Raw genomic sequence first — 24,200 nt, forward strand, 5'->3', positions numbered from 1 at the left:
CATCCATATTAGAAAAAAGGAAGTCAAACTATCACTGTCCACCAATGATATGATGATATACCTCAAAAACCATAAAGACTCCTCAAAAAGACTCCGACTTTGATAAATAAATCTACTAAAGTTATAGGTGGCATAATCAGTGTACATAAATCAGTAGCACTGCTGTACACTGACAGCAATCAACTGAGAATCAAATCAAGAACATGATCCCATTTCTAATAGCTGCAAAATAAAATAAAATACCTAGAAATATACCTACACAACAAAGTGAAAGTTGTCTATAAGGAGAACTCCAAAACCCTGCTGAAAGAAATCAGAGACAACACAAACAAAGGGAAAAATATCCTATGCTTATGGATTGGGAGAATCAATATTGTAAAATGACCATACTGCCCAAAACAATCTACAGATTCCATGCAATTGCTATCAAAATACCAACATTATTTTTTACCTAACTAGAAAAGTAAAGTCTAAAATTCATATGGAACCTAAAAAGAGCCTGAATAGCCAAAGCAATCCTAAACAAAAAGAATAAATCTGGAGGCATCACATTACCTGACTTGAAATTATACTCCAAGGTTATAGTTACTAAAACAGAATGGTACTATTTTAAAAAAAAAAAGTAGATATATAGACTAATGGAACAGAATAAAGAACCCAGAAATAAAGCCAAATACTTGCAACCATCTGATCTTTCACAAAGCATACAAAAACATAAATTAGGGAAAGGGCAGCCTATTTAATAAATGGTACTAGGAAAACTGGATAGCCACATCTCTCTCCTTATTTCTCACCTTACACAAAAATCACCTTATACAAAAATATCTCACCTTGTACAAAAATCAATTTAAGATGGATCAAAGACTTAAATCTAAGATCTGAAACCATTACAATTCTAGAAGAAAACCTAGGAAAAGCCCTTTTTTTTTTTTTTTTTTTTGAGACGGAGTCTTGCTCTGAGGCCCAGGCTGGAGTGCAGTGGCCAGATCTCAGCTCACTGCAAGCTCCGCCTCCCGGGTTCACACCATTCTCCTGCCTCAGCCTCCCGAATAGCTGGGACTACAGGCGCCCGCCACCTCGCCCGGCTAGTTTTTTGTATATTTTAGTAGAGACGGGGTTTCACCGTGTCAGCCAGGATGGTCTCGATCTCCTGACCTCGTGATCCGCCCGTCTTGGCCTCCCAAAGTGCTGGGATTACAGGCTTGAGCCACCGTGCCCGGCCAAGCCCTTCTGGACATTGGCCTTGGCAAAGAATTTATGACTATGACCCCAACAACAAATGCAATAAAAACAAGAATAAATGAGTTGCACCTAATTAAACTAAAAACCTTCTGCACGGCAAAAGAAATAATTATTATGGTAAACAGACAACCAATAATATAGAAGGAATTATTTGCAAACTATACATCTGACAAAGGACTAATATCCAGAATCCACAAGGAACTCAAACAAGTCAGCAAGAAGAAAAAACCACACAATACCATTAGAAAGTGGGCAAATGACATGAGCAGATATTTCGTAAAAGAGGATACATGAATAACCAACATACATATGAAAAAATGCTCAACATTACTAATAACCAAGGAAATGCAAATTAAAACCATGATGAGATACCATGTTACCTCTGTCAGAATAGTCATTATTAAAAAGTCCAAAAACAATAGATGTTGACATGGTTATGGTGAAAAGGGAAGGTTTACACATTGCGGGTGGGAATATAAATTAGTACGACCTTTATGGAAAACAATACAAAGATTTCTTAAAAGAACTAAAAGTAGATCTACCATTTGATCCAGCAATCTCACTACTGAGTACCCAAAGGAAAAAAGTAATTATATCAAAAAGACACCTGCACATGTATGCTTACTGCAGCACAATTCATAATGGCAAAGATATGGAACCAACCTAAGTGTCCATCAACCAATGAGTGAATAAAGAAAATGTACTACATATACACCATGGAATACTACTCAGCCATAAAAAGGAATAAAATAATGTCTTTTACAACACCTACGACGGAGTTGGAGGCCATTATTCTAAGTGAAGTAACTCAGGAATGGAAAACCAACTACAGTATGTTTGCACCTATAAGTGGCAGCTAAGCTATGGGTATGCAAAGACATACACAGTGGTATAATGGACTTTGGAGACTCAGAAAGGGGAGGTGTGAGAGAGGTGAGGAATAGAAAATTACATATTGGGTACAATGTACACTACTCAGATGACAGTTACACTAAAATCTCAAACTTCACCTCTATATAATTCATCCATATAACCAAAAATCACTTGTACCCCAAAAACTATTAAAATAAAACAGGCCGGGCGCGGTGGCTCAAGCCTGTAATCCCAGTACTTTGGGAGGCCGAGACGGGCGGATCACGAGGTCAGGAGATCGAGACCATCCTGGTTAACATGGTGAAACCCCGTCTCTACTAAAAAATACAAAAAACTAGCCGGGCAAGGTGGCGGGCGCCTGTAGTCCCAGCTACTCGGGAGGCTGAGGCAGGAGAATGGCGTGAACCCGGGAGGCAGAGCTTGCAGTGAGCTGAGATCCGGCCACTGCACTCCAGCCTGGGTGACAGAGCGAGACTCCGTCTCAAAATAAAATAAAATAAAATAAAATAAAATAAAATAAAATAAAATAAAACAGTTTTAATTAACATAGAAAATATACAAGTTCTCCCAAATTGAACTATATATTCAAAACTCCCAAAGGATTTTGACAATCTGTTCCCAAAATTTATATAGAAAAGGAAGGCTTAAAGAACAGTCAATACATACTTGAAGAACAACAAAATGGGGGAATTGGGGGCCTCACCTACCATATATAAGGTTTATTTTAAAACTATATTAAATATGTGGTACTGATACAAGGATAGAAATATAGGCCAATGGAAGGAACTATGTATAATTAGACACCTGATAAAGACAGAACTGATATTATTGGTCAATAAGGAGAGTTTTCTCAATAAATGATACAGAAATAATAAAATTGGGCCCCTATTTATCAACATAAGAAAAACTACATGTGGATAGATCAAACACATAAAAATGAAATGCAAAACTATAACACTTTTAGAAGATAACAGAAGAATCTCTTCACGGTCTCAGAACAGGGGCAGGATTTCTCAAACATGACAAAGTTTACTACTCATAAGGTAAATATTGATACATTTGACTATATGCATATTAAGAAATAATGTATACCAAAAGATACCATAAAAAGTTAAAAAACAAGCCACAGACTGAGAGACAATATTGGCAAAGCACAGTGCTAAAGACCAGTATCCAGAATATATATAAAGAACCTCTATAAACTAACATTTTAAAAATGAAATCCCTCTCACCAAAAAAATGAGGAGAAGTAACTGGGCATTTATTAGATAGTAAATTGAAATAGCTGAAAACATCTGAAAGGTGCTCAATCTTATTAGTAATCAAAGAATTTTAAGTAAAAACTAAAATTATGTATTTTTACTTTCCCACCAGATTTGAAAAAAGTAAAACAAAAATCTAACAATACCAAGTGTTGGTTAATATATGCAACCACAGGAATTCTTTCCATTATTGGTAGGGGTATAAACCATTATACCTACTTTGTAAATGTTTGGCATTACTTTGTAAAGTAAAACATGAAAATACTCTAAGACCTAGTAGTTCTCCTGGAAATATATTCAAAGAAGCTCTTGTACATGCATATCAAGAGATAAATATGACACTCTTCTTCATAACAGCATAGCAAAAACTGAACTCTGCCTAAGTTCATCAACAATAGGGCAGATTTGTCTTAAAACTGGTTTCTTCATGAAATGGAAAACTACACAACAGTAAAAAGGCATGAACGAGGCAGCACCAAAGACGGCTGAATAGGAACAGCTCCAGCTTCCAGCTCCAAGCCTAAGCAACACAGAAGACAGGTGATTTCTGCATTTCAAGTGAGGTACTGGGTTCGTCTCACTGGGGCATGTCAGACAGTAGGTGCTGGTCTGCAGGTGCAGCCCAACCAGCGAGAGCTGATGCAGGGCGAGGCATCGCCTCACCTGGATGGCGCAAGGGGGAAGGGAATTCCTTTTCCTAGCCAAGGGAAACTGAGACACACAACACCTGGAAAATTGGGTAACTCCCACCCTAATACTGTACTTTACCAAGGGTCTTAGCAAACGGCACACCAGAAGATTATATCCCACACCTGGACCACATGGTCCCACACCCATGGAGCCTCCCTCATTGCTAGCAAAGCAGTCTGAGATCTAACTGCAAGGCAGCAGCAAGGCTGGGGGAGGGATGCCCGCCATTGCTGAGGCTTGAGGAGATAAAAAAAACTCGCCAGTAAGCTCCAACTGGGGGGAGCCCACCAGAGCTCAAGAAGGCCTGCCTGCCTCTGCAGACTCCACCTCTGGGGACAGGGCAGAGCTAAACAAAAAGCAGCAGAAACCTCTGCAGATATAAATGTTCCTGTCTGAACAGCTTTGAAGAGAGCAGTGGTTCTCCTAGCATGGCGGTTGAGATCTGAGAACGGACAGACTGCCTGTTCAATTGGGTCCCTGACTCCTGAGTAGCCTAAGTGGGAGACATCCTCCACTACGTGCACACCAACAATTCACACCTCACATGGCTGGGTACACCTCTGAGACGAAGCTTCCAGAGCAAGATTCAGACAGCAACACTTGCTGTTCAGTAATATTCTGTCTTCTGCAGTTTCTGCTGGTGATACCCAGGCAAACAGGGTCTGGAGTGGACCTCAAGCAAACTCCAAGACCTCAAGCAACTGTTGGTATCAATTAACCTTAAATGTAAATGGACTAAATGATCCAATTAAAAGACACAGACTGAAACATTGGATAAAGAGTCAAGACCCATCAGTTTGCTGTATTCAGGAGACCCATCTCACATGCAGAGACACACATAGGCTCAAAATAAAGGGATGGAGGAAGATCTACCAAGCAAATGGAAAATTAAAAAAAAGCAGGGGTTGCAATCCTAGTCTCTGATAAAACAGACTTTAAACCATCAAAGATCAAAAGAGACAAACAAGGCGATTACATAATGGTAAAGGGATCAATTCATCAGGAAGAGCTAACTATTCTAAATATATATGCACCCATTACAGGAAAACCCAGATTCATAAAGCAAGTCCTTAGAGACATACAAAGAGACTCAGACTCCCATAAAATAATAATGGGAGACTTTAACACACCACTGTTAACATTAGACAGATCAACGAGACAGAAAGTTAACAAGGATATCCAGGAATTGAACTCAACTCTGCACCAAGCAGACCTAATAGACATCTACAGAACTCTCCAACCCAAATTAACAGAATATACATTTCTTTACAGCACCACATCTCACTTATTCCAAAATTGATGACATACTTGGAAGTAAAGCACTCCTCAGCAAATGTACAAGAACAGAAATTATAACAAACTGTCTCTCAGACCACAGGGCAATCAAACTAGAACTGTAGATGAAGAAACTCAATCAAAACCACTCAACTATATGGAAATTGAACAACCTGCTCCTGAATGACAACTGGGTACATAACGAAATAAAAGCAGAAATAAAGATGTTCTTTGAAACCAATGAGAACAAAGACGCAACGTACCAGAATCTCTGGGACACATTTAAAGCAGTGTGTAGAGGGAAATTTATAGCACTAAATGCCCACAACAGAAAGCAGGAAAGATCTGAAATCGACACCCTACCATCGCAATGAAAAGAACTAGAGAAGCAACAGCAAACACATTCAAAAGCTAGCAGAAGGCAAGAAATAACTAAGATCAGAGCAGAACTGAAGGAGATAGAGACACAAAAAACCCTTCAAAAAAATCAATGAATCCAGGAGCTGGTTTTCTGAAGAGATCAACAAAATTGATAGAACGCTAGCAAGACTAATAGAGAAGAAAAGAGAGAAGAACCAAATAGACTCAATAACACATGATAAAGGGGATATCACCACCGATCCCACAGAAATACAAACTACCATCAGAGAATACTATAAACACCTCTATGCAAATAAACTAGAAGATCTACAAGAAATGGGTCAATTCCTGGACACATACACCCTCCCAAGGCTAAATCAGGAAGAAGCTGAATCACTGAATAGACCAATAACAGGCTCTGAAATTGAGGCAATCATTAATAGGCTACCAACCAAAAAAAGTCCAGGACCAGACAGATTCACAGCCAAATTCTACCAGAGGTACAAGGAGGAGTTGGTACCATTCCTTCTGAAACTATTCCAATCAACAGAAAAAGAGGGAATCCTCCCTAACTCATTTTATGAGGCCAGTATCATCCTGATACCAACGCCTGGCAGAGACACAAGAAAAGAGAATTTTAGACCAATAGCCCTGATGAACATCGATGCAAAAATCCTCCATAAAATACTGGCAAACCGAATCCAGCAGCACATCAAAAGGCTTAACCACCAAGATCAAGTTGGCTTCATCCCTGGGATGCAAGGCTGCTTCAACGTACGCAAATCAATAAACGTAATCCATCACATAAACAGAACGCAAAGACAAAAAACACATGATTATCTCAACAGACGGAGAAGAGGCCTTCAACAAAATTCAACAGTCCTTCATGGTAAAAACTCTCAGTAAACTAGGTATTGATAGAACGTATCTCAAAATAATACGAGCTATTTATCACAAACCCACAGCCAGTATCATACTGAATGGGCAAAAACTGGAAGCATTCCCTTTCAAAACCGGCACAAGACAGGACTGCCCTCTCTCACCACCCCTATTCAACACAGAGTCTCCTATTCAACATATTGTTGGAAGTTCTGGCCAGGGCAATCAGGCAGGAGAAAGAAATAAAGGGTGTCAATTAGGAAAAAAGGATGTCAAAGTGTCCCTGTTTGCAGATGACATGACTGTATATACAGAAAGCCCCATCGTCTCAGCCCAAAATCTCCTTAAGCTGATAAGCAACTTCAGCAAAGTCTCAGGATACAAAATCAATGTGCAAAAATCACAAGCATTCTTATACGCCAATAAGAGACAAACAGAGAGCCAAATCATGAGTGAACTCCCATTCACAACTGCTTCAAAGAGAATAAAATTCCTAGGAATCCAACTTACCAGGGATGTGAAGGACCTCTTCAAGGAGAACTACAAAGCACTGCTCAGCAAAATAAAAGAGGACACAACCAAATGGAAGAACACTCCATGCTCACGGATAGGAAGAATCAATATCGTGAAAATGGCCATACTGCCCAAGGTGATTTATAGATTCAATGCCATCCCAGCAAGCTACCGATGACTTTCTTCACGGAATTGGGAAAAGCTACCTTAAAGTTCTTATGGAACCAAAAAAGAGCCCGCATTGCCAAGACAATCCTAAGCAAAAAGAACAAAGCGGGAGGCATCATGCTACCTGACTTCAAACTACACTACAAGGCTACAGTAACCAAAACAGCATGGTACTGGTACCAAAACAGAGATATAGACCAATGGAACAGAACAGAGGCCTCAGAAAAAACACCACACATCTACAACCATCTCATCTTTGACAGACCTGACAAAAACAAGAAACGGGAAAAGGATTCCCTATTTAATAAATGGTGCTGGGAAAACTGGCTAGCCATATGTAGAAAGCTGAAACGGGATCCCTTCCTTATGCCTTATACAAAAATTAATTCAAGGTGGATTACAGACTTAAATGTTAGAGCTAAAAGCATAAAAACCCTAGAAGAAAACCTAGCCAATATCATTCAGGACATAGGCATGGGCAATGACTTCATGACTAAAACACCAAAAGCAATGGCAACAAAAGCCAAAATAGACACATGGGGTCTAATTACACTAAAGAGTTTCTGCACAGCAAAGGAAACTACCATCAGAGTGAACAGGCAACCTACAGAATGGGAGACAATTTTTGCAATCTACCCATCTGACAGAGGGCTACTATCCAGAATCTACAAAGAACTTAAACAAATTTACAAGAAAAAAATCAAACAACCCCATCGAAAAGTGGGCAAAGGATATGAACAGACACTTTTCAAAAGAAGACATTAATGCAGCCAACAGACACGTGAAAAAGTGCTCATCACCACTGGTCATCAGAGAAATGCAAAGCAAAAGCACAGTGAGATAGCATCTCACACCAGTTAGAATGGCGATCATTAAAAAGTCAGGAAACGGCAGCTGCTGGCGAGGATGTGGAGAAATAGGAAGGCTTTTACACTGTTGGCGGGAGTGTAAACTAGTTCCACCATTGTGCAAGGCAGTGTGGCGATTCCTCAAGGATCCAGAACGAGAAATACCACTGGACCCAGCAATCCCATCACTGGGTATACACCCAAAGGATTATATATCATGCTACTATAAAGACACACACACACGTATGTTTATTGCGGCACTATTCACAATAGCAAAGACTTGGAACCAACCCCAATGTCCATGAGTGATAGACTGGATTAAGAAAATGTGGCACATGTAAACCATGGAATACTATGCAGCCATAAAAAAAGGATGAGTTCGTGTCCTTTGCAGCAACACGGATGAAGCTGGAATCCATCATTCTGAGCAAACTATGGCAAGGACAGAAAACCAAACACCGCGTGTTCTCACTCATCGGTGGGAACTGAACAATGAGAACACTTGGACACAGGGCGGGGAACATCACACCCCGGGGCCCATCACACCCCGGGGCCAGTTGTGATGTGGGGGGATGGGGGAGGGATAGCATTAGGAGAAATACCTAATGGAAATGACGAGTTAATGGGTGCAGCAAACCAACACGGCACATGTATACATATGTAACAAACCTGCACGTTGTGCACATGTACCCCACAACTTAAAGTATAATTGAAAGCAAAAGTCAAAAAAACAAGTATGACATATTTTATTTTTGTAAAACTAGGTGGTTAGATGCTTGCAATGAACTCATTACTTTGATTCTTTAATGCTTCACCCTGTTTTCACTGTGTCCATCTAGTTATTTGGGTCTATAAATACTGGTGAAATCATTTTATTGGAAAACAGTACTAAAGAATGTAAGATGTTATCAAGATATAGTTCTTTTGTTTTGACTGATAAAACGCACATAATGTTAATCTGTTAGCAAAGGCAGATATTTTATCAAAATATGGAAAATATGTGAATTTATAAGCCACCAATAGAATATTAGAAAAATACTATTAAAAATTTCAGTGTAAATCGTCATTTATTGCAAATCATGTGTAACAAATTCTTACCAGTAAAAGCTTTCACTTCATCCTCCAATGCTTTCAGAGCCACTTTATTATCAGCTATAACACAAAGGCATAATTTGAAGCTCATAACATGTTATATCACAAGAACACTCTCCTCCCTCCTATGATTATAACACCTAGTAGCAGCACTTACGAAGTATACTGGGCATTTTGTTAAGTACTTTAGTCATTTGATAAATATTTACTCAGAATATGTTACGAAGATGAAGAAACAATTATAAATATTGAAAATAAACTTATTTAGAAAATGTGAATTTGACTTTATAACCCATAAAACAGCAAATCTTATATTTTATAATGGAAAGATGGAATTCAAAAGTGGCTTTTTCCTAGGGGTCAGCTTTCTTGTCCTCAGAATTTGGAAGGCTCTTGTATTGACCATGCCGCTAGCATTCAGAATACTACATTCCCTACTTTGTTACTCTGACTGTCTTATTTAATCTTGCCATTTGCATTATGAAAAGTTCTTTTTTCCTTTTCCTTCTAATGCTAAAAGTACATAAAACACAAAACTCAGAAACCAGTGATATCTAGCATGCTCACCACCGACTGGCAGGCTTTGTGGCAGATCTTCAAGTTCTTTATCTGTGAGCTTGATTCCCATGTTGTCTAGAACGGTCTTCAGGTTTTTTATATCAGCCTTCCCTAATCAGAAAGACACAGGCCGTGAGGAAAATGTAGAGACTCTAAAACAAAATCTCTAATTTTTTTTTTTTTTCAGACGCATACACATTGGGAAGTTGAGAAAAGCTATGGATCTTTTATTTCCACAGAGTACGCATACGCATTTTCATAAACTGCGCATTAGGATTTAGGAGGATGTGCTAAAGCCCATTCGTGATTACATTTTTCTACATAAAGAGAAAAAATTCGTTGAATCAATATATAAATGAAATTGACCATGGAATTAAAATTAGGATCCTTTCCTTTAAACCAATTAACTGATCAGTGGATGCAAACTTGGGTCAATCATTCACATATTTTGACCAATACATAGGATTAAAAAGTAATCTCTCAATATCATTCCTAATAATGATAATGATAGCTAACGCTTATTGAGAGCTTTTATTTTGGTACCAGCCATCATACAAAACATTTCATTTATATGTTGTCATTTAATCTCAGACAGATATCAGACAACAGTTGACTGAATTCCTTATATAAATAGCTCATCTTTTCCTTGACTTTTTTGGCATGTAATTACATCTTCCCCACTAAGTTTATAAACTCTAAGAGAGTATGGGATACATTCCTCAACAATATGGTTGATTATCTGGTTAAATAACGATAAATCTGTTTTTCAAAAATCAAATGGAATCTATGTATTAGAGAGGTTGCAGGATTCACAATGAAATTAGTAGTGAATAATGGGAAGGCCAAATGAGTGCCTTATATTCATCTATCTCCTTATTACTTTCCCTCACATTTAAGGTATTTCATACTACTCAGCACTATGTTTTTTCCCAACATTTTACAATAAAATGTGCCAAACATGCAGAAACATTGAAAGAATAGCACAACGAACCATCACCACTTACATGAAATAAGAGTTAACATTTCGCCATAGTTTACTTTTTCTCTCTCATACTGTCTTTCCATATGTATGTGTGAGTGTATACATAAATATGTTTTCCTTTCCTCAATGGATTCTGACTGTAAATGGTGGACATCGTAACTTATTATCCCTAAACACTGCAGCATGCAATGAATCTTCTAAGAATAAGGATATTCTCTTACGCGACATTGTTGATAAATACACGGCATGCTCACACCTAAGAGAATTAACAACAATCCCTTAGTGTCATGTTACATCCAGTTCATATTTTAAAATATTTTTGTTAATTGTCCCCCAAACATCTATTACAGCTGTTTCTGTCAAAAGTTCACATTGCATTTAGTTATTCTCTTTGTCTCTTCAAATCTAAAAGTTAGCTGGGCGCAGCGGCTCACTGCTGTAATCCCATCAATTTGGTAGGCCGATGTGGGCAGATCACTTGAGGTCAGGAGTTCGAGACCAGCCTGGCCAACATAGTGAAACCCCGTCTCTAGTAAAAAAAGAAAGATTAGCTAGTCATGCTAATAAAAAAAAGGGAATGATCCACAGCTATAATGCACCTGTCTGGATAAATTTCACAATACTGAGCTAAAAGCAAACTATAAAAAATATATACTGTATTATTCCATTTATATAAAGTACAAAATGCAAAACTCCACTATATATCTTTTAGGGATATGAACATAGTAAACTATAGAAAAAAAAGCAAGGAAATGGTTAGAACCATGCAATGGATGCCTTCTAGACATTCCAGAAATCATTTGCTGAATCTACTGCTGTCTTTACACTCCATCTAGTGTAAAATTTATGCTAATCCAACAATAAATAGTAGGGTGTCTAAGTTTATGTTCTTAACCTAACCAGAGAACCCAAAAGTCCATGGAACTCTGTATATAAGAAGTATCTTCTCTCTAGAATACCGGGTTGGGAAAAAGGAAGAGTAGGGCTCTACCGTAGGTATTATTTGGCCTTTATACTCCAATATATGAACATCTGGTTTTAAAACATGAATAACAAAATTATGTCTGTCTTAGCCAAATAAAGAACTTCCATACACTTTCCAAAAAGGTTGTGACAATTCACAATGACCAATATATGTATATACTAGTTCCATATAACCTTTTTAAGTATACAGTATTACTACCACTTTTTAAAAATTTAGCCTGTGCGAACATGTGTACTCTAAACAGGAGAGCTGAGAAGTAAAGGAAGTACTCACCATCTATTGCACTGTTTGATAAGACCTTAAATTGTTCTTCATCTAAAGGTTTCTCCAGGCTCTTCAAAGTGGATAAAAGGTCTTCAATTTCAACTTTCCCATCGCAGACACTATTAATAATACTCCATGCATCTTCTATTTCTATGTGTGTATATATACATATTAATGAGAAAGTGTCACAGTACTTACTCTATCCATATAAGCACATAGCAACCTGATTTGTGTGAAGTATATTCGCTTTGTAGGATATCCAATCCTTTTTGCCTCTGAAATATCTTCTAAATGGAAAGCTCTACAAAATTTATAGGTTAAATGTTTATATGAGAAAACAATAAACAAATATTTTTAAAGTGTTCAACTCAAAAAACTAAACAACAACAAAACAGAAAAATGATCACAATTAAGATGGTGCCATAAATTATTTTTTAATTTAAAAAGTAGCCCTTGCTCTTCTTATCTACATGTTTGGAAAGAATGACAGTGCTGTTGATGAGATGTCCATAAACTGATGTTTCATTAACTTAATTTTAAGTGTTATTCAAATACTTTTAAATCTCTGTATCCACACTTTTCACTCTCTTCTTATTTATGCCATCTCTATTTATTTTCCTTCATCATAATTCCTAAAGAGTTCTTTATTTTATTAGTCTTTTTCAAGACCCAGTTTTTGGTTAAATGAATAATTTGTTTTTGTGTATATGTTCTATTTCAGTTACTCCTGCTTTCAAATTGATTAGTTTCTAACTACTGCTTTTTGCAGGGACTGTTTTGCTGTTGTAGTTTACGTTGCTGTTTAGCTTCGTGAGTTGAACAACTGAGATAATTTTCAGTATTTCTCATTTTCTAATAAAAGCATTTAAAGCTATAAGATTTCCTGTAAGACTGTTTTGGTCATACTTTACATGTTTTGACATATAGTGCTTTCATTCTCATCCATTTCTAAATAATGTTTAATTTCAGACTTTATTCTTTAACCAAATAATTATTTAGTGGAGCATCTGCTTTTTTTGCTTTTTAAAACACTGCTTTTAATCTTCAGATCAAAATGTTTTCCACATTCCTTCATAAATGATTTTAATATATTACTACATGGTGGTCAGAATATGTGATCTGAATAACTTCTGATTTTCAGAATTCATTGACATTTTTCTTTGTAACTTAAATATATCATATATTTGTGTGAATACAAAATAGGCATTAGAAAATGTGTATTCAATGTTTTTGGAATATGAACTGCTATATGTTTCTTAAATCAGGCTTATTGTCATTTAAATCTCAAATTCTTTCTATCTTTATCTCTGTGTATAAATATATACATTGTTTAATCTTATCTAACTTGTCAATTTAATTTTTTCATATTAGTAAAAAGTTCTAGTATACATAATTGAGTTGATCATACTCTTGGATTCATGGTGTTTTGTCATCACTCATCTTCAAAGGGCCTCTGCTTGTTTTACTATTTTTCCCCTTTAACTACTATCTCCAATTTTATTCATTCATAAGTAGCAACTGCAGTGTAATTAATATACTTCTATTCAATCTATCTCATCTAATTACTTAGATTTATGTGTTTAGCTAAAAAAATACAATGTTGTTTGTCTAATGTGCACTCATATAAATCAGTTTACATAAAGCATTTTGAACTATAAGTTTATTCTATTTCTTCCCTTTCTTCACTGAACCATATATTACTGAAATATATCTATGGTACAACCAGTTTATTGTTTCTGATTTACTGTACGTAGAGACCACATTTTACTGAACCATTCCCTTAGTAATGGACAACTAACTTATATTCATCTTTCCCTCTCTCAAATAATGTTGCAATGAGCATCCTTATACATGTCACTAACAAGAAACTTTCTCTGGGCTAATTACTTATGAACTGAATTACTGGGTGATGGGAACGCATGTTTTTAATTTCGCTAAGTACTGCTAGACTGCTATTCTGAGTGGCAATACTGTTTTCAGGAGTATTCCTAATGCTCTCTTCACATACATATGAGCCATTTGTGTTTCTCCTTTTGTATACTGCCTTCTTATATCCTTAACTCATTTTTCCAATGAGTTTTTATTTATCTATTGCTTATTTGTAGAATTTCTTTATATATATTTTAAATATTAATCTTTTGTTAGCTCTAAAAGTTGCAATTATCTTCTTCCAGTCTGTTACATATCCGGTCATTTCTTTAGAGTCCTTCATTAAACAGAAATCTTTAATTTTAATATAATCAAATCTTTTTCTACCCTATGATTGTGATTTTAGAAGTCCCATTTAAGAAATCCTTTGCAACCACAAGGCACAATATTTTCTCCAATAATTTCCTCCACCAGTTTTGTAGTTTTACTTTCAGATTCACGTTAACATCTATTTAATTTATTTGAAGATTATTTTTGTGTATGGCATAAAGTATGAATTCAATTTTATCTTCCTCCACAAAGTGTGGCAATTTCCCAAATAAGGTATTAAATAACACATCTATTCCCCCATCAATTGATGATATCTCTATCATATGCCAAGTTCTCACATACATGAGTCTCTGCAGATACTATATTGTGATGCATTGGTCTGTTAGTAACACTGCTACAAAAGCATTATAATATGTCCTTCTATCTGGTGTGGCAAGGCAACTTCCCCATCGTTATTGCTTTTCAAAGAGTCTGTCTTTCAAATAAATATCAGAATTATTTTCTCAAAGTAAATACATCTACAATGTATCTAAAATTTTGTTCCCACCAAAATTTTCCCGGAATATTGATTGAAACTGCATTCAAATTAAAGACTAATTTAGAGATAATACACTTAAGACCCATTCAAAATGCCAGTCTTAATATTTCAATTCACAATTTCAATGTTTGTGTTCCAAGGTTGTTTTAATGTCTCATTGTGCTGAAATTTCAAAATAGACTTTAAAAAGCTGAGTTAATCACTTAGCTAAAGTTTTTGACAAAGAGCAAAGGAGTAAGCCCAAATATATAAGAAGAAATAAAGAAGAAAGATAAAAGAAAATGACACCAGAGGTGATTAAAGAAACCAAAACAAGATTACTTTCATAAGATAGATAAACCTCGGACAAAACTGATAAAGAAAAAAATGCAACTTAACAGAATCCAGGAAAAGTGAGAAAGAAACACAGATAATTTTTTAAGTAATTAATGATATTATGAAAAATATGTATCCACAAACTGAAAACCTAGGGTTTTAAATATATACATTTCTATACTGTTTAAATGACAAAATGCAAAAGGGGCCTTGGCAGAGTTTTATTAAAAGTTAAATACATGGCCAAGCATGGTGGCTAATGCCTGTAATCCCAGCACTTTGGGAGGCAGAGGCAGGCAGATCACTTGAGGCCAGGAGTTTGAGACCAGCCTGACCAATGTGGTGAAATCCCATCTCTACTAAAAAACAAAAAACTAGCCAGGTACACACCTGTAATCCTGGCTACTTGGGAGGCTGAGGCAGGAAAACTGTTTGAACCCAGGAGGTGGAGGTTGCAGTGAGCCAAGATCATGCCACTGCACTCCAGCCTGGGTGAAATTGTGTCTCAAAAAAAAAAAAAAAGTTAAACACACACACACACACACGTATACACACACAACTACACATACCAATCTAGAGACATGAAGTTTCTGTTCACATTCCGTCAAATTTCATACTTACTTTGGCATTCAATAAATTCATCAGTGTTGGCCAATTCTCTGATAAAATCCTTAAAATGCACCACTTCATCTTTAAAAAGAAAAGAAGTAACAATTTAGATACTGTTGTTAAAATGGATTTGATGTTATAAAACCAGAGCTATAAAACATGAAAATAACGTGGAGGAATGAATTATCTTGTGTTGTATCCAATATGCACATCAGATTCAAAATAAAAGTGGCCAGACATATACCTTTGAAAATAAGTTCCTTCAATACAAACTCATCAATTAAAAGATAGATAATTTCCTTGGGCATTAAGTTTCTTCTAATATACTCCAACTTTGTTAATTTAAAGTGAAATAATTACTCACCATTAGGATTAGTATTATCCAAAGTTTTCTGTATTTTATCATCTGTCAGATAGATTCCCATGGCATTTAAATTTTTCTGGAGACCAGAAATGGTTGTAACATCATTTTTGTGAATGTTGTTGTTGTAAAATTTATCTTCTGGGGAGAGATAATCACTTTCAGTTAGAAAGAAAGTTTCATGCTTCTCCTTTACATTTTAAAGATAGGTGGTTAAAATTTCCCAACATATGAAATTACACTTAAGAAAAATGACAGTATTATTTATTTGCATTTATTTATATCCTTCTCTGTTGCCAAAATAAGTTAACTGACAAGAAATAGATACCAAAAAAATACAAATGTAAGTGAAAAAAATTTGGGGAAAGGAAGACAGCAATAAAAATAAGATAAAAAAGAGCAATAGACAAAATACATTTCATAAGGTCATATACACAAATTTTGTAACAATACCACATTTGTATACACTGAACAAAGCCTTCAAAGTAAATAAAGCAAAAACTGACAAAATTAAAGGGAGGAATAAATGATTCTACAGTGAGAACTGGGGATTTTAACACCTTGCTATCAGTAACTAATTGAGCAAGTAGAATAAAAAAACAGCAAGAATTAGAAGACCAGACCAATTTAGCAAACATTGTAACCTAACTGATATTTACAGAATGTGACCTAACAAGTGCAGAATGCACATTCTTTCAGGTACACACGGAACATTCACTTAGATAGACCATAACCAGGGCTATAAATAAATCTTAATTAATTTAAGAATTTAAATCATGTAAAATGTATTCTCTGGCCAAATGTATTAAATTGGAAATCAGTCTTGGCACAGTGGCTCACACCTATAATCCCAACACTTGGGGAAGCCAAGGCAGGAGAAATGCTTGAGCCCAGGAGCTCAAGACCAGCCTGGAACACAAAATGAGACCCCATCTCTAGAGAAAAAATGTTTAAAATTAGCCAAGCATAGTGGTGTATGCCTGTAGTCCCAGTTACTTGCAAGGCTGAGGCAAGAGGTTGCTTGAGCCCAAGAGTTGGAGGCTGCAGTAAGCCATGATCATGCCACCTGCACTCCAGCCTGAGCAACAAGCAAGACCCTTTCCCTAAAACAAATAAATAAAGTAGAAATCAATAATAATTAAGATATCTAGAAAATGTCCCAATATTTGGAAATTAAAGACTACATTTCTAAATAACCTATACTTCAAAGAAAAAATTATTAGGTAAATTAGAAAATATTTTAGTAAATGACAAAGCACAACATAACAACATTTGTGTGATGCAATGAAAGATATATTAGGGGAAAATTTGCAGTTTTAAATGTTAGAAAAGAATAAAAATCAGTTATCTAAGCGTCTATCTTAGCAAGCTAGCAAAGAAGGGTAAACGAAGCCCAAAGTAAGCAAAGACCAAATGATAGTAAAAATAAAAATATAAACCAATGAAAAAGAAAAACAAAAGAGAAAAATTAACAAAAATTAACAAAATCACCATTTGTGTAAAATTATTAATAAATTTAATAACCCCCTAGCAATACTGGTTACAAACAAAAAAGAGAAAACAGAAATTACAAACATCAGGAATGAAAAATAAGACATCATACTATAGACATTAAAAGGATAATAAAGGGATATTATGAACAACTTTATGACAATAAACCTGACAAATTACATAAAATAAACAAATTTTGACAAGACACAGTTCCACTTATAGGAAGTACATTTCTTCTTTATGATACTTACAGAAAGATATATTGACAACTACAGAAAGATTTAGAACAGGGAGGCTCTAAACAGCTTTATATCCATTGAATAAATAGAGCTCAATATTTTAAATTTTCAGGAATAGACGGTGAATTCTACCAAACATTTAATGAAAACAATAATCCTAATCATAATCATAAACTGATATGGTTTGGCTGTGTCCCCACCCAAATCTCACTTTGAATTGTAATAATCCTCACGTGCCAAGGGCGGGGCCCGGTGGAGATAATCAAATCATGGGGGCAGTGTCCCCATAAGTGAATAAGTCTCATGAGATCTGATGGCTTTATAAACGGGAGTTCCCCTGCACAAGCTCTCTTGCCTGCTGCTATATAAGAGGCAACTTTGCTCCTCATTCGCCTTCCACCATGATTGTGAGGCCTCCCCAGCCACGTGGAACTGTGACTCAGTTAAACCTCTTTCTTTTATAAGTTACCCAGTCTCAGGTATTTCTTTATTAGCAGCATTAGAGCAGACTAACGCACAAACTCTACCAGAAATAAAAGAGGGAGGGAAGACTTCCTAACTCATTTTATAAAGCCAGTATAACACTAACAAAAAAATCTGGAAAAGACACTAAAAAAAAACTATAGACCAATATCCCTCATAAACATATACTCAAAAATCTTTAACAAAATATTAGAAAATCAATAAGGTTAAGAGCTCTGTCATATAACATGGTGACTACAGTTAATAATAACATAAAATATTTTTGAAAATTGCTAAAAGATTTTAAGTGTTCTCATCACAAAAATAGGTATATGAGGTAAAACATGTTAATTAGTTCAATTTAGCCATTCCACAATTTATGTACATATTTTGAATAATGCAATACATAGTACATACAATTTGTATTTATCCACTTAAGAATTAAACTATAGTTAATAATGTATTCAATGTTCTCACTACAAAGAAATGATAAACATTTGAGCTGATGGTGTGAAAGGAAAATAAATCTCGGTATCCCAAAATCACTAAGCCAAAGGGAAAAGTCAAGCTGGGAACTGTGTCAGGCAAACCTGCCTCCCATTCTATTCCTAAAGGAGATAGCAACAGAGATTTAAAAAAAAGCAGCAGCAGCAGCTACATAACTCCCTCACAATTTGCCCATAAGGAAATTCCCCACTTCAAGTTGTCTTCCCCCTGCCCTTCTGGACCAAACCAATGTACATCTTACATGTATTGATTGATATTTCATGTCTCCCTAAAATGTATAAAACCAAGCTGTGCCCCAACCACCTTGGGCACATATGTCAGGACCTCTTGAGTCTGTGTCATGGGCATGCCCTTAACCTTAGCAAAAATAAACTTTCTAAATTAATTGAATCCTGTTTCTGATATTTGGGGTTCACAATGGGTTGCTAATTACACTGATTTGATTATTATACAATGTATAAATGAAATAGCACATTGTACCCCATAAATATGTACAATTATATGTCAATTTAAAAATTTTTTAAAAACACTTCTAACATGTAGATTAACTTCTTGATTTATATTTATGATGAATCTTCAGCAAAATAGCAAAAGTAACCATCTTGATTTAATGTCCTAGTATTTTCTTCCCATATATGCACTGAATAACCTTAGGTGAGGACAAAAAAATCAGTTAAACTGTAAGTTTAGAACAGACCTAAGGGATAATTTTGCATAGCAGCTTTACTAATGGTACATTGTTGGTTCAACAAAATGTTGGTTACACACACACACACACACACACACACACACACACACACAACTTAGTGGGAAACAAACCGCCAAAGGGATCAGTACTTCAGCTTTGGGGGTACTCAAATAAAGCTTTATTTGAAATTTGTAATAGTGCAACCAGAATCAATCAGAATCCATTTTTTCTAGGAAGAGTTGGTAGTATAAATGAGAGTACAAATGAGAGTATATACTTTGTTTATACTCTCATTTGAATGTATACATACATATACATTTAAGGTATATGTATGCAATGACTGCCCAACTCAAACCACTTCATATTTAATCATTTACATGATATTCCACAAAAGGCAAAACTATAGGGACAAAGAATTAATCAGTAGTTGCCAGGGGCTCAGGGTAGAGGAAGAAATGGATTATCAAAAGGGCATAAGAGACTTCTGGGGGTAAAATAGTCTATATGTTGTATATAGTAAGGGTTACATTATATTATTTTTAAGAATCCAAAGAACTGTATGCCTAAAAAGGGTGAATTTTGCTATATGTATATTACACCTCAAAAAGCATGGATGTTTAAAAAATGAGATCAAGAGAGTTGCTGAAGATATGTAAGAACATAACAGATAGTGATAAAAATTCTACTGGATTTGTCAAAAGTTTTAAAAATTATTTTCTAATAATTTCAGAAGTCAAATATGCATACTGAATAACCTCAAAGAATAATACATAATCTAATAATTTTCTAGCACTACCAAGTAAGGCTCCCTAAAATTTTGAGTTTGGGTTAAGTTTAGCAATATTTGCCTTAGAATTCAAACAGAAGTTATGTAATCTAATCTTGTGTTGTTTCATATACATACTGTATTGCTTCTTACTTACCTGTGCTTTAACTATTGAATCCTGTATTGTTTTTAACATGTAAACCACTGCTTGCCTTTCTAGATCTGGGGAATAATTACATATTAAATAAAACTTACCTGCAGGTTTAGGAATTGTCAATATATCGGAGAATTTAGTCATAAATTCTTGAATGGTAACCTTGCCACTTTCTGTAAGGCAAAGCATAATTTAATTAAATGAAAGAATTACTGTTTCAGAATTAAATAATATAGTTGAAGCTAATAGTCAAATTATAACAAAAGTTAAAAGCTTGAGAGTAAGGCTGGGCTATTTCTTCTCCCTTACCTATTGCATGCATATGATTATCAATTTCTGCTCATTCTATTTCCAAATACTTCTTGAATTTCCTGCTGCATTAACTAATACCTATGTTATTACAATAGCATCTTTAAAAACCTATGCCACCAGTCTCATCTTCTATTTATTTTCCATAGTACGTAAAGGGAAGTATTCCTCTTTAAAAAAAATTGATTAATCCTATGCATAAAACCCTTCAGTAGCTCCTACTTGCCTACAAAACTACAGAATAAATATAATACTGAGGAGGTGAGGGAGGGAAATTACAGACCAATATTACTCATACATGTGTTAAAGTATAAGTAAAATACTACTTGCAGGATTTGGCAGTACAACAGTGAAAATAAAATTCAAGATACTTTCAGAACATACATTCTCATTGACAGTGATACTGCTCTCAAGGGGGTAAAACTGGTTCTTAGGAGAAAAATATATCAGATATTACAATAGTTTGTGGCCATAGTACTTAAACAGATATATGACATATCTGTGGTGTTAAATTTTCATGGGGGGTGGGGGATAATTAGGAACTAAAATGTCTATAAAGGCTTCTTAGGGGAGCGAGGAAATAAAGGTTAGAAACACTGCTTTAGTATGACAATAGACACCTAAATTTAATCTATCCACATAGTCTCCAAAAATCCATGCAAATTAACAAGTAAGGCAAGTAAAATAACCTATAGTCCATGCCTACAGTGTAACTAAGAGGCAGAATATTAAACATTTGTATTTGCATATAAGTCAGGAAATAAAAATCCAGGACCAGCGCAGTCAGCTTCAGAGCCTAAGCCAAAGAGGAAACTCAGGCCAGACATGGTGGCTCATGCCTGTAATCCCAGCACTTTGGGAGGCTGAGGTGGGCAGATCACTTAAGGTCAGGAGTTCCAAACCAGCCAGGCCAACATGGTGAAACCCCATCTCTACTGAAAATACAAAAATTAGCCAGGTGTGGTGGCAGGAACCTGTAATCCCAGCTACTCGGGAGGCTGAGGCAGAAGAATTGCTTGCACCTTCAAGGCGGAGGTTGCAGTGAGCCGAGAATGTGCCACTGCACTCCAGCCTGGGTGACAGAGCAAGAATCTATCTAAAAAAACAAAAAACAAAAAAACGAGGAAAGTCAAGTGACAATTTCATAGAAGAAAGAATAAAGAAATGTCTTTGTAATACAGAACATGGATAATATCAATGAGAGTTCACCCCTAAGAAGAGAGTCCCCTTGCTGAGTAGGGAAATACTGAGAACAAGTCAGAAAGCTGATGGATGAAAGCCTCAACCTCTGGGGAGATAAAAGAAAGAAGCTTGGAAATACAGGAGGCCAAAGATAGCAGTCTTGAGATGGTATATGAGGGAAGCAGAAAATTTGTGTTAGAACCTGGGTACAGGACAGATTCTGAAAGTGAATAGTATTTCATAAAGCTTGGTAGAAAAATTGCACTAGTTCACCAGTAATGGATCCAAACCAAGAAGAAATCCCTGATTTACCTGAAAAAGAGTTCAGGAAGTTAGTTATTAAGCTAATCAGGGAGGGACCAGAGAAAGGCAAAGCCCAATGCAAGGAAATCCAAAATATGATACAAGAAGTGAAGGGAGAAATAGTCAACGAAATAGCTTAAAGAAAAAAAAACAACAAAAATTCAGGAAATTTTGGACACCCTTTTAGAAATGCAAAATGTTCTGGAAAGTCTCAGTAATAGAACTGAACAAGTAGAAGAAAGAAATTCAGAGTTCGAAGATAAGGTCTTCTAATTAACTCAATCCAACAAAGACAAAAAAAAAAAAAAAAGAAAGAAAATATGGAGGGGGCGGAGCAAGATGGCCGAATAGGAACAGCTCCAGTCTCCAACTCCCAGCGCGAGCGACACAGAAGACCGGTGATTTCTGCATTTTCAACTGAGCCTCTGCTGCTGATACCCAGGCAAACAGGGTCTGGAGTGGACCTCAAGCAATCTCCTACAGCTACAACCTACAGCTGAGGATCCTGACTGTTAGAAGGAAAGCTATCAAACAGGAAGGACACCTACACCAAAACCCCATCAGTACATCACCATCATCAAAGACCAGAGGCAGATAAAACCACAAAGATGGGGAAAAAGCAGGGCAGAAAAGCTGGAAATTCAAAAAATAAGAGCGCATCTCCCCCGGCAAAGGAGCGCAGCTCATCGCCAGCAACGGATCAAAGCTGGACGGAGAATGACTTTGACGACATGAGAGAAGAAGGCTTCAGTCCATCAAATTTCTCAGAGCTAAAGGAGGAATTACGTACCCAGTGCAAAGAAACTAAAAATCTTGAAAAAAAAGTGGAAGAATTGATGGCTAGAGTAATTAATGCAGAGAAGCTCACAAACGAAATGAAAGAGATGAAAACCATGGCACGAGAAATACGTGACAAATGCACAAGCTTCAGTAACCGACTCGATCAACTGGAAGAAAGAATGTCAGCGATGGAGGATCAAATGAATGAAATGAAGCGAGAAGAGAAACCAAAAGAAAAAAGAAGAAAAAGAAATGAACAAAGCCTGCAAGAAGTATGGGATTATGTAAAAAGACCAAATCTACGTCTGATTGGGGTGCCTGAAAGTGACGGGGAAAATGGAACCAAGTTGGAAAACACTCTTCAGGATATCATCCAGGAGAACTTCCCCAACCTAGTAGGGCAGGCCAACATTCAAATCCAGGAAATACAGAGAACGCCACAAAGATACTCCTCGAGAAGAGCAACTCCAAGACACATAATTGCCAGATTCACCAAAGTTGAAATGAAGGAAAAAATCTTAAGGGCAGCCAGAGAGAAAGGTCGGGTTACCCACAAAGGGAAGCCCATCAGACTAACAGCAGATCTCTCGGCAGAAACCCTTCAAGCCAGAAGAGAGTGGGGGCCAATATTCAACATTCTTAAAGAAAAGAATTTTAAACCCAGAATTTTATATCCAGCCAAACTAAGTTTCATAAGTGAAGGAGAAATAAAATCCTTTACAGATAAGCAAATGCTTAGAGATTTTGTCACCACTAGGCCTGCCTTACAAGAGACCCTGAAGGAAGCACTAAACATGGAAAGGAACAACCGGTACCAGCCATTGCAAAAACATGCCAAAATGTAAAGACCATCAAGGCTAGGAAGAAACTGCATCAACTAACGAGCAAAATAACCAGTTAATATCATAATGGCAGGATCAAGTTCACACATAACAATCTTAACCTTAAATGTAAATGGACTAAATGCTCCAATTAAAAGACACAGACTGGCAAACTGGATAAAGAGTCAAGACCCATCAGTCTGCTGTATTCAGGAGACCCATCTCACACGCAGAGACATACATAGGCTCAAAATAAAGGGATGGAGGAAGATTTACCAAGCAAATGGAGAACACAAAAAAGCGGGGGTTGCAATACTAGTCTCTGATAAAACAGACTTTAAACCATCAAAGATCAAAAGAGACAAAGAAGGCCATTACATAATGGTAAAGGGATCAATTCAACAGGAAGAGCTAACTATCCTAAATATATATGCACCCAATACAGGAGCACCCAGATTCATAAAGCAAGTCCTTAGAGACTTACA

At 36.2% G+C, this 24,200-nt stretch overlaps 1 protein-coding gene across 1 annotated transcript in view; it reads right to left on the reverse strand.

The window, feature by feature from the left end:
• EFCAB13 (EF-hand calcium binding domain 13) overlaps positions 1–24,200 on the reverse strand; it is a 119,316-nt gene that overhangs the window by 22,134 nt on the left and 72,982 nt on the right. Inside the window, exons 14-19 of the mRNA XM_008012299.3 lie at positions 20,422–20,493; positions 16,017–16,154; positions 15,665–15,733; positions 12,001–12,141; positions 9,770–9,871; positions 9,209–9,262 (exon numbers count right to left, since the gene is read on the reverse strand). Of these exons, the coding sequence (XP_008010490.3) occupies positions 9,209–9,262; positions 9,770–9,871; positions 12,001–12,141; positions 15,665–15,733; positions 16,017–16,154; positions 20,422–20,493 (576 nt within the window). The remainder of the gene's footprint in view (positions 1–9,208; positions 9,263–9,769; positions 9,872–12,000; positions 12,142–15,664; positions 15,734–16,016; positions 16,155–20,421; positions 20,494–24,200) is intronic.

The sequence above is a fragment of the Chlorocebus sabaeus genome, chromosome 16 (genome assembly GCF_047675955.1).
Source record: "Chlorocebus sabaeus isolate Y175 chromosome 16, mChlSab1.0.hap1, whole genome shotgun sequence".
Taxonomy (NCBI): Eukaryota; Metazoa; Chordata; class Mammalia; order Primates; family Cercopithecidae; genus Chlorocebus; species Chlorocebus sabaeus.